We start from the raw sequence: 12,292 nt of genomic DNA, 5'->3' as shown, positions 1-12,292 counted from the left end.
GACATTAACTTGCTGAAAGTCAAACCAGAAGACATTAACATCACTGAGCTTGCGTTAACATTTTACTACGAGACGCTTGCGTCACCACACTCCGCCACCACACTTAACTAACACTACAACATTTTCTTTAATTACAGCATTTTTCCTGCATAAAATCTCAGCACATTAAAGTCGCGCAATAATTTTTAAGTCAAAAGCGCATAAAAAACTATATAACCAAATTTTAAAGAAAATAAACGAAAACACACGGAGCGGAAGGGCTGCAGGAGCGGATCGACGGGGGCAAGTATGTGTGTTGCATGGCGCGCTTCGGTGATCTTGCCGCAAGCACAAACGGCTGTGCAGCTACGTTATAACGGACGAGTTGCATGTGACAGGAGAGAACGAGGTGCATGTGACAGAGGGAGAGGGAGAGGGGGAGGCGGCGTTGGCGTACAGAAAAATTAAGTGCTGGCTCGTTAAAGACTTTTACAACACTGTCACTGCCATTGCCAGCGACGCATTCTGGATGTCGCTGTCGCTGTCGCTGCCACTGAGACTGCCACACTGGTGCTGCATGGACTGCCACAGGCGAATGCTTAAAATGGCAAATACACGCGTAACAAGGCAATAACAGGGACGGCAAAAATGCAAAAACAAAACAAAAAACACAAAAACAACAAAAACCACATCGGTGGCAGCAACAAGCAAAAAGCGCACATGCAATGCGCGTTGGTTAAGCGGGGAGAAAAAATCTGTGGCAAATGTTTAAAAGCCGCAGCGTCCAATAGTCGCAATGCACGGTTGCATACGAGTATGTGTGTGTGTGTCTGTGCGTGTGTGTTTGTTAAAATTGTTAAGCGAGTGTTGAACTGCCGGGCCATGCATGCATATGTGTGTCTGTGTGTGCCGAGTGTTCGTTAGCTGGTTTATTATTGTGTGCGGGAGGTCAATAAAACTGCTGGCAATTCATTCTTCATTGCCATACACCGAATTATACTGCCGAAGTGTAATGAAAGTGGCAGTAAGGAAATAAGTGTTGGAAAAAAGTCAAAAAGACGGCGCATTTAAATTGTGGATAAGAACAGTAAAACTGGCAGACTGGCAAGCGGATTTTCAGATTTTCATATTTAAGTCACAATAAAGCTAGCATTTTTGATAAACATTGCGCTGACTGGGGCGTATTGGTTATTTTTGAGGATTCTTGAGGCGGACGGTAAGATTACTGCATAATTTAATGTTGAGGCTTAAAGAAGAACTCATGTAAATTTGTTTACATAAATGATTATATATATTTAAAAAAGTTTGAACAGTGTGCTGAAGACGAACTACTCTCAGAATATTTTAGTAACTTGCCTTGAAAATAAATGACAAGATGAAACAAAGTCCAATCTTCCATACTAAAGTCATAAAAATATTAGGGGAACGTAATGTTTTCTGATTAAACGATTTCATTTATCCTTTGTGTTTAAGAAAAAGCATATAGTTATGTATTTTTGGTTATTTTATAAAGTATATATATATTAGGGTGGAGCGAAAAATTTTTTTTTGGCTTAGCAGGGGGGTAAAATCGGTATATTTTAAAAAAAGAAAACGTTTGGCCAAAAAAAAAGTTTTTTTCAACCTCTAGAGACGGCGCACTCAGTTTCAAAATAAATTTTGAAGTTAAAATTTTATTTCGTAAAAAAAATGTTTGGTCATTATTGGAATATTAAAACAAAAGTCTTGAGCGTTAAAATAAATTTTTAGTCAAAAACCGTCAAATTCGGTAATTTTTATACAAATGTGAAGAGTCTAAACCAAAAAAAAAATTTTTTTTGTCTAAAAAAGATTTTAACTCCAAATTTATTTTCAAAAATTTTCTTTTATTATAATCTACAAATATTACCTTCAGGCTAAGCAAAATAAAAATTTATTTTTCGCTCCACCCTAATATATATATATAGTCCGTCTATTTGTCTATATGTACGCGAAACAGTCCTTCAGCTTTTGAGATATCGTTCTGAAATTTTGCACACGTCCTTTTCTCTCCAAGCAGCTACTCATTTGTCGGAAGCGCCTATATCGGACCGATATAGCATATAGCTGTCACACAAACTGATCGCCTGGAATCAAATGCTTGTATCGAAAACTTTTTAATTTGTGCAGATATCTTCACCAAATATTATAATTAAAATCAACGCTGTAATCTGCAAAGAAATAGTTCACATCGAGTCATTTAGGTGCTATAATGACTGCCATATAAATTGATCGATCAAGCTCAAGTCCTTGTATGGAAAACCTTTTAATTTCACAATATTTCTTTACGACCCTTGGCATGTATTATTACACACGGCAACTATATAATCTCAGAATATATTGTTCAGTTTGGACCACTTGAGCATATAGCTGTAGCTGTCAAAGAAACTGACTGATAAAAATCAATATAATGATAAATTCTTTTTTTTATACACTTTTATGCAAAAAGAAAGCACCTGTAAAGGGTATTATAGTAACAGACGTTAAAGTTTTGTTTGTTTTAATTTTTATTTTAGGGCAGTTAATATGCCACTTTATAACTCTATTATTTTGTAACCGCAAATACAGCAAATAGTTTATAAATTATTTGTTAAAACGAAAATTGCATAAAAATCACGCGATAGAAAATATATTGAGAAGTCATAAAAAATTACGACAGTTTACATATTAGTTTAAGGTCATAATAATTTTTATAGAATTTCGGTATTAAATGAGCACATATTTAAATTTATCGCATGCAATAAAAAATTTATTTGCAATTTGTTATATTTTTACTCAGTGTTAAGCAGTGTTGAATTCTAGCGATCATTGTTGGTGTTAATTCAACAGTGGGTTAAAAATAAATGGAAACAGGTATAGCATAAGTACGGTATAATAGTACTTTCGAGATATCACTGTATCAGAGAAAAGTAGTCTTTTTACGTCTGGTTTCTTGGAAAATATAGTGGCATATTTGGCTTTGAATGCTGAATTCAGAAAAATATTAACTTTTAGTGAACTTGAGTTTGAGTCGCATTGCAACCGTGTGAGTATGGGCGAGTCTGCTTATGCTCTTATACAATGTTATTTTATAAAATGTGATGGCTTTGCGGAATTAATGCAATTTTTGGGATCATCCCTCGACCATATTTAGTAAAATATATTTCTCAGTATCGCTTTACTAGGCCAGTTCAGACAGAAATTTTATCGCAGTCTTAAAATCTATGTGGCTGATCTTTTAAAGGATTTCTCAAGCAATTCTCATAAGCCAATAAAAGTGTTTTCCAAAAATCCTCTCAAAGATGTTGTGAACGAAAAAAAAACACGGAAATTGTGCGTGAATTCATCAAAAAAGAGCCGAAATCATCGCTTAAATATATGGAATCGGAATTATCAATATCCGCAGCGTCGATTTATCGTATTTTGACAGAAAATTTGGGCCTCAGAAAGGTTTGTGCTCGATTTGTTCCGCACACTTTGAAACAAAACGAAAAAGACCTCAGAATTCAACATTCAAGAGACATCATCGATTGTGACTGGTGACGAAACATGGTGCTTTGAATATGAGCCCGAAGCCAAGCGAAAGGAAACCGCTATGCTGACGTTGATGCCATCCAAAAGACGACTACCGCTATCCTCAACGCTATACCGACAAATGACCTAAAAAAGTCATTCGATAACCTTCTTGAACGCGCAAAACGTTGTATTCAGGCGGAAGGAGACTATTTTGAAGGCGACCAATAAATTTTGCAAAAAAAAGAACAAATAATATTCGTTTTTAAATAAAAATCCTGAAACTTTTGAATTACACCTTGTATGCCTTTAAAATTTAATGTTACTGATATGTAAAATAGGAAATATCTAAAAACAAAAAATTGCAAACATCTCGCTGAATTTTTTTAATTATGCACAAAGCGAGAGAGCGGCTTTTTCAAATGCAACACTGCAATCATGCACACATAAATTGGTATGCACTTACGGCCAACCACGCCACTAAAATTTTTACTTTTTTGCACATTTTATTTACATATTTTAGTTAGTCATTTCAATTTTTTTAAGGCTAGATTTTCAAAAGCCTTAGCCACAGGCAATTCACTCGACCGCCAATTTTTTTCAACACCCGATTTTGCACTTTTTTCACAGCAACATTGCTTTTTAGCAGATTTTTAGGCGTTCGCGCTTTTTTAGGTAAATTTTTTCTTTATTTTTATGGCTATAGCAAAGCTTACAAAAAAAAAAAAAAACAACAATAAAAGAAACTGCGCATTCAAATGAGCGTGGAAGCAAAAAGCTTACAATTTCTATATGAGGCCTGCAAATGGCAAATGATTGGCTGCATGCGGCAACATAAGTTGTAATGAGTGCGAATGGCAGTCACTTGCAGCAGAAGCAGAAATAGCCTTGCAACCAACCGCCGTCGCCACCAGCAATGCCATCAATGCCAAAGCCATACAATATTTCACGGTAACTTGCATTTGCCGCCGACTGCAGGCTGCTGCCTGCCGACTGCCTGCAGCAGGCGCTACATGCAACAGCTCCAACACGTTTTTTGTCATCGCCGAGCAGCCACTAGCTCACGCCCCAAATAGCGGTAACACTGCACGGGCTAATGATGTTGGCAGCCAAAGAAGTGGCTGCAGACCTTTTTTGTTGTTGTTACTCTTGTTGCTTTTGTTCCTATTGTTGTTGTTGTTTTTTTTGGTAATGCTGCTGGCGTTGTGGGTGATGATGATTGCTTCTGTAATTAGCATTTTTTGTTAGCCGTTCGCCTTGCCCAAACAACGAGTCTTGCATACGTTTAGGCGCTGAGCAGCGGCACTAGCTGCTCTCAGCCTTGTTTTAGCGCTCTTCCCACAGCCAAGCGCTCGATAGTGCGCTTTGTTAATGTGCAGCCATAAAAATGTGAGCTTTGAAAATATATATTTTGTAAAAAATTTTAATTGGCATTTTAATTAATATCCATTTACATTTCACATTTCGCATTTACATTCGCAATTGCGCAATGCGAAAATTTAATTAATTACACACTTGGAAATCAGTCAAATTGTCAGGCAACCAAGCCGTCAAATAACGGTGTTTGGCAGCAGGCTAACTGCATCCAACAGCGACGGCTTCTATTTGCGGCCTAACTCAGCAATGCGAGTTCGGCTTCGTGATGTCAACGGTAAATACGAATATATATATGCAATTGTGTGTGTAAATACTTAGATGTGTGTGTGTATTGGTGTGTGGCAACATTGGTTTACAGCTAGCGGTGATGTGACCGCGGTGCATGCAATTCGAGTACATCGCTCGTCACTCGTCGCTCATCAGCACCGCATTAGTAGTTACCTACGAAGGCCTAGCGCACACACACACACACACCCACTCCAAACGCATGGACAAATATTTGTTTGTTTGTTTGTATGCGTGTAAGTCATTGAGCGGCAAATGCGGTCGGCAATTCACTGCTAATCCAATCGCATTTACATATGTATGCCGAGTAGTAAACGTGTATTTGTACGCTCACCCAAAGGCATGTATAGAAGCGTGTCATAGCTGTGTTTGTGTGTGCGTTTGTGTGCAAACGCTGTTTACTGCTTATTTCGATGACAAATATGTTGCACACACATTAACCACTAATGAGTTGCTGCAAACACGCTCATAGTTATGCACTGGCAATTCACTTTGTACGTCTGCTGATTAATATCTAAATTTACCGCAATAATTTCATAAGTAGTGAGCGCACACTAGGCACCGCCGAAATTAGAATTTAACCCATAAAATATCGATATGAATTCGATGTTTGCTATATATATATATGTATTGAATATTTATGGGAAATTATTTGCATTCGCTTTAATACTAATTTGTTTCTAAGCTCATCGGGTATTGTCAAAAAATTGGGACAGTCGACTTTTACAAGCTACTCTTGAGGTCAATTTTTTCCGAGCCAAATCATTCGCCATTGACAGGAACAGGTAGTAATCTCTTGGTACCAGCAATATATTATAGATAGTTCATAAGAACTTCCCAACCGAGCTCCTGTAGCTTCTGGCGAATCATTAGCGTTGTGTGTGGCCTAGCGTTGATTGAAAGCAATTCCTCTCCTATTGGCCAAAGTTACCAGCTTCAGAGCAATTGCTTCCCTCAAACGATCCAATTATTAAAAGCACAGGTCCGATTTTGAAATTTAGCTGCAGGGAAGTAGCTCATATTGCATGATTTCCTGTCAATCTCACCGAACACATGGCAAATCCTTGAATTCGGTCCAAGAGATTTTTTTACTTTAACTCGTGTGGCACTCATACATCGAGTTACTTTTTATATCCAGCCTTGTTAAAATTAGGTTTTTGTATGCAATATTTAGCTCGCGGATATTCGAAACAGTGCTTACATGATGGTCGACTTCGTCGATTTCCATTGTTTTAACGATCTCTTTGACAATTGGTCTTCCGCAGAGTGGTGCTTAGAGTTCTAGAAGCAATACTCTTTTTGCTCAAAACTTTGTTTTTTAAAAAAGGTGGCGTTGATATGTCGAGACTGTAGCTCGTGTCAATTCAAAATTTGTGTAAATAATACAATACAAATTTGTTTATAAACAATTTACTGCCCATTTTTAGGTCACAACTTGAGGCTCCTTTTTCAAATCCCCCAACCTTACGTAAAGCTAACATGTATCTCCACTGAAAAACAACAATATATATAGCTTTATAATTTTCCCATTTTTAAAAGCTTACTTTATAATTATTATTTTGGAATTATTTCGTTGAGTTCCATTCTTTCTTATGATTTTAATTTATAAAAGAATTAAAATTATTATTAGTCTAATGTCTTCATTAAAATATTCATTCGAAAATATTTTTGGGTGGGTTGCCAATTGTTTGGAAATTTTGGTATAATTTAACTACACTGCAACCGGTTTATAGCAAAAGCTATGAAACTGAAGTAATAATAATACACATATCAGATGATTTTGTACGCTTCATTATAATACCCAGATTGAATAAAATAAAAATAAAATAGAAAGTTGCCACCGGTTTGAAAAAATTTGTAATTTTAATACGTATAATAGAAAATTAAAATTCTATGGCGGTTGCCACCCCTCTGGATAATCTATTTATTTTTTGAAGGATTGCCACCTATTTGGAAATAATGATACCACTTCAGCATCATACTTTCCAATAGCTATCTAACTGAGATAATGATAATAAATATATCAGATTATTTTGTATACTTCAATCCACTGTAACGGAGTTTTTAAAACATGGAGTTTATGAGTATCATTTTGAATATTTTTAATAATGCAATTATCGTAAAATTCTACATTTAATATCCGATTTATAAACCATAATATACAATATATGCATGCTAATATACTCATTTACATTTCTATCAAAATCTATAAATTTACATCCCATATCTAATCCCATGGCGTTGTTGATGCCATCGGCATAACGGTGTAATTTTCAGTTATTAACTCAACGGCGGTAGTCTCATTCGAAGCAGCCAACTCCTTAGAAATCCGCACTTGTTGCCCGGCCATATCGAATTGTATGAGTATAATCAGATAACTGGTTATTGCGCCACAAACCTATAAAACATATCAAAAATACGCATAAAATATAACGGTTTCAGAAGGCATACGCATGCTGGTGGCTACTAAAAAATAGGGAAGCAATTGCAGAATATTGCTCGAAGGCACGTACCGCATATAAAGTACCCATGTCCAGCGCAAAAAATCCGCATGCCGAGAAATTTATGGCGTGATTCAAGAGCTTCAATGACAAATGATTAACCTGAAATTACATGAGTCTCACGATAAAAAAAATATGAAGAACAATTAAAGTCACAAAAAAGTAAGCACTGACAATTTCATAAACCGCATTGGTGTCAGCGGCAACGCCACACTTATGCAGGCAAATGCCGGCACGACGCGCTGCCTGTGACGTCTTCCAGCTGTAAAGCATCAACGACACGCATTTGCCGCCGATGTAAGTGAGAAATACGGTCGAGATGGAGCGCTCCTTGGCGGAGCGAAAGACCAGTGGGATGGTATGCTGTGAAAGAGAGCGTAAGAACTACTGTTAAATGGCAAAAAAGATAGCGTTACGTACGTCAATTTGCGTAGCGCAATAAACAAAGTAAAGTTGTGATGTAACGTTGACAAAACCGAAGGCCATCAGTATCAATATTGGATACGACCAAAGTTCGTTGAGCAACTTGGCAATCCTACAAGTGCTGTCGTGCAACTGACATAAGCTTATGAAACGTTCCTGTACAGCTTTGAATGTGCAAAGCGAGCTTTCATGGCTTATGCTGAGCATGCAGTTTTTAATCGGTTCGCGGTCGTGCAGTAAATCACCGAAAGCATTGCGCACCAGACGCTCCAATTTGATATCTTAAGAGACAAGACAACTTCTAGAATCATTTATTTAATTCCGAAGGAATTTTTCTATACATACCCTCGACCTGTTCCATGCGCAGTGGCAGTGATGTCTGCAGCACCAAATCGTTACCCTGACAGAGTTCACCCTTCAGCTGCCGTGTCTGTCCTTTCTCCAGATTTTCTGCTATCCTTTCCAGCTCTGCATTAATGGCGTCAAAACGATCTCTCAGCCCCAACAAAATGCCTAGAAACCAAATTTTATCTAGTGTGTTATAGAATGTTGGAAGCGAGATAAAGATCCATAGCGCTGTGGTCCATTTCAATTCGTCAAGCAAAAACCAGATTGAAGAGAAAAATATAAAAAATTCACAGAAAAAAGTGAACCCGATCATCAGCCAAATGCCGCGCTGTACGCGTCGATTATCCACCGAAATACCCAACTGCCGAAGATCCTCGTCGACATAGTCGATGCGTTCGAAGAGTTCAGGTAGCCGCGTTTGATTACGTATAGCGGTTATCTGATCGGTGAACATGGTGGCGGGAGTAATATAGGTAAACACTACTGTGACGATAATACTTAGGTGATCTGGATTTATACAATATACAATACAAAAAAAAAAGATATACAATATACAAATATAAAAAGCCACATTACTTTGAACTTACTATTCTTTGCTGTGACCTGTTCGTCGCCAAAGGTAAATATGGATAAGTTGAAGAGCATGAAGGTGATGCACATTACCGTCACCACCACGCAGCTGCCTAGGCGTGAGCCCTGCAGTATGCCTTGATAATAGAATTTCTGCAAATCATATGGATAAACGCCTAAAAGTTTGCAAAGATAATAAATTGAATTAAAGCTTTGCAAAAATGGCTGCGGCCGTCCATTGATTTCGGACATCTTCACTTGTGCCGTGTTAATTTTTTGTAGGTGTTGTGTGCTAATGCGGCAAAATGTAGACAGCAAATGACAGCTAGGTGCAAACCTAGTAATTAGTAACAGCGCTGATGGGCGATTTCTTTTTAATTAATGGAAATTATTGCAGCACTGTGAGAAATTAGTTAGAGCATTGAAAAACTTATAGATATTAGGTTAGGAATAATATTGTCAATATATAATTAATGCTTTACAGAAATAAAAATATTTATTAAAAGGGGAAAATTTAAGTTGTTATTATTGTATAACCATAAAACTTTCCATTAGGCGATTTCCCCGCGAAAACCATTTCTTAATAATTTATTTTTTTTTTCTTGACATAAGTTGAACCCACTACCTGCGTGTAAAATGGACGCGATCGACCCCGAAGGCTACAGTGGCCATTTTCGAAGTAAGAAATATATATTACATGTATTTTTTGATAATTTATGAATATGAGTAGACTTTTTTGCCCGAGTTCTCTCTTCTTCACTAATACTCTTTATATATATGACCATATAGTAAACTTGGGAAGTCGTTTCGTTACAAATGTTCTTAGTTAAGAGAGGTGAAGAGAGAAAAAGATAGAAAAATAAAAAGAAAGAAAGAGAGGGAGAGAGGGAGAGAAAAGAGAGAGTATTTCATGATCAAGAACTCAGCATCTCTTCATTTTCCCTTAATACTGTTTATCACAATCTTCAGATTGGAAGTTTCGGATCAACTGAAAACATAGAGTTGTTTGTGGTATTAGTCGAGCTTAACCAACTTAGAGCAATATCGAAAGCAAGAAATTTCGGAATATAAACATTTTCGCATTTAATAATTTCTGAGGTCGTTTGACCCTAATTCGTCATAAAACACAAGACACTTCATAACACATTAATTTTTTTCTCACTCAGCCAGCACCTTCGCAAGAAGCTAAGTAATAACCCTTGCATAAGAAATTTATTTCAGTGCACACGACTAGATACATATCGCTGAAAACCTCTTATAATAATTGCCAGCGATAAACGTGCCAATCCATTTGCCGTTCAACTACGAATATCTAAAATGCTTACTTACCATACCAACTAGTACAGCCGCGGGTATCAATTTACATATTATTGTTCATTCATAAAAAGAACACATTTGTCATTGTTCGTGGCAAAAAGTGAAAGAAATTCTTATCGCTGTAGAAAAAATTAATCTATTTTATTAGAGTGCGGCGGCTATTCTGTTCGCAGTCAGTGTGCATTTTGGTCAAAGTTATGAAGACAACAGGATGGTTGAAATTATATAAATACAAAATGAAAGCACTCTCGTCACAAGCGGTGATACGCCTACTGGGAGTGCAATAATAGAAAAAAATATGTATAGAGGAATAGTAGTAGCTAAGCAAAAGAACTAGATACTAGTTCGTTTAGGTGGTGTACCTAATTCATACTTGTAGTTGGGGTATTGACGACTAATAATTTTTTCAAATCGCCTATAACTAGTTACGAATTACTCACTAAGCGCATAGTTTGAAGTTTCGAAGGAAAGCTGATATAGTTAATAAATTTGCATATGTTTCAATTTAAAAATAAGAATTTTTATTTAATTATATTTTTAATTTTATTTATAGTTATTTTACGAAATTTTACTCGCATACTGATTTTGATATATTCCATTTTATATTTTTGGCACTTCTGCAAAACTAGTTCCCGTTGTAATTATTTTTATAGGAGAATGCAACTAGTCCATTTACTGTTTACATAGAATTTTCTCTAATATATAAATATTTACATACATACACATTTGTTTAATTTGTTGATTGTAGCTGCATTTATATTTGTTATTGACGTTAATGCATATCTCGATGCATTGGCAATCATTTGTATTGCGAAATTTATGAATTAGTGCATTATATAATATGACAGGAAAATTTCATAGCCATTTTTATCGGCTTGCATTTGTGACATGTGTATGCTTTATGGTGTTATATTTTTATTGCAAAGCGATTTGTTTAATTAAGAGTTTGTGATTATCTTTTTTAATATCATTCATATTTGGCGGCATTGAAGCGTTTTTTATTAGAGAAATTACAATAATGAACATAAAAATTTAAAAGGTTTGAATTTCTTGTATTTCATTGTGTTAACTATAATGTTTAAATAATTTTTAATCAAAGCCGTTATTTGTGCAAAAAATAGAAGAGAAACTAGTATTAGAGCTAGGAAAAGTCATTAATAAAATTAATAGACTATTTTTAGTAGTTAGCTTAAGAAATTGTTCAAAACAGCAAGTGTTTAGTTAGTTCAGAGGAGTTTGCAGCGGTAAACACACCCAAATATCTTATTATCTTCTATTATCTTCATTAGCAGCATACGTCTCAGAATCGGTAAACTCTCCTCTTAAAGGTTAAAATAGGCGCCAAAATTTTTGATATTTCGGAATACCGACCTGCAGCTAAAATGTAAGATTTCAATTTTTCTTGACAAGAAACTTCATTATCTGTTAGGCATTTGAGTTTATGATGGAAAAAGTAACAGATGTGGTATAAACTTGTTTATATAACCTCACAAGTAAGTTTTGTTCGTCAACTGTTAGATAGAGTCAGACATGGGTTTATATAAGCAAAATGACCAGGCAGACAAGACGAATGAATATCCGGATATACATCCATACGTTCCGCCATGTGTCATCGTCTGACTTCATGTTAAATAGAGATAGATATATGGTTATATAAACAAAATTGTCATAGAAGCGAGTCGTATGGTTTTCCGAAATCCGTCTATCTGTCCGTTCATATGGTCTCGTCTGTTAGATGGAGATACATGCGGGGTTATATAAGTAAATAAAGCAAGTTGACGAGACGAATTTATTTCCGAAAAACCTTCGTGTGTCTGTACTTCCACCATCCAACTTGCGGTGGGTTCGTCTGTTATTCATAAAAAAAAATTTGGTACACGCATTCCTTGGCCTTTGGGAATTAAGTAAGCATACCGTTAGTTAGATATAGATATATTATTATATAAGACAAATATTCAGAATGGCAAGGCAAATTTATTTAC

General features: G+C 36.0%; 1 protein-coding gene across 1 annotated transcript; it reads right to left on the bottom strand.

The window, feature by feature from the left end:
- Positions 1–7,293: 7,293 nt before the first annotated feature.
- On the bottom strand, positions 7,294–9,484 carry LOC106625559 (gustatory receptor for bitter taste 66a). The gene is made up of 6 exons (XM_036362337.2): positions 9,011–9,484; positions 8,421–8,930; positions 8,073–8,356; positions 7,827–8,015; positions 7,665–7,754; positions 7,294–7,549 (listed from the first exon to the last, which is right to left on the bottom strand). The coding sequence occupies exons 1-6, from the start codon at positions 9,243–9,245 to the stop codon at positions 7,379–7,381; spliced, it is 1,479 nt and encodes a 492-aa protein (XP_036218230.2). The 5' UTR covers positions 9,246–9,484; the 3' UTR covers positions 7,294–7,378.
- Positions 9,485–12,292: the final 2,808 nt, after the last annotated feature.

This window comes from Bactrocera oleae, chromosome 5 (assembly GCF_042242935.1).
Source record: "Bactrocera oleae isolate idBacOlea1 chromosome 5, idBacOlea1, whole genome shotgun sequence".
Classification (NCBI taxonomy): domain Eukaryota; kingdom Metazoa; phylum Arthropoda; class Insecta; order Diptera; family Tephritidae; genus Bactrocera; species Bactrocera oleae.
Note: the sequence above shows the minus strand (reverse complement) of the source record. Positions and strands in the feature narration are given on the sequence as shown.

Coding starts and splice junctions, on each gene's coding strand:
- LOC106625559 (XM_036362337.2), bottom strand. CDS start 9,245: ATGTCCGAAATCAATGGACGGCCGCAGCCATTTTTGCAAAGCTTTAAT. Junction 8,931..9,010: donor ACAGGTCACAGCAAAGAATA/GTAAGTTCAAAG, acceptor GTATAAATCCAG/ATCACCTAAGTATTATCGTC. Junction 7,550..7,664: donor ACATGGGTACTTTATATGCG/GTACGTGCCTTC, acceptor TATGTTTTATAG/GTTTGTGGCGCAATAACCAG.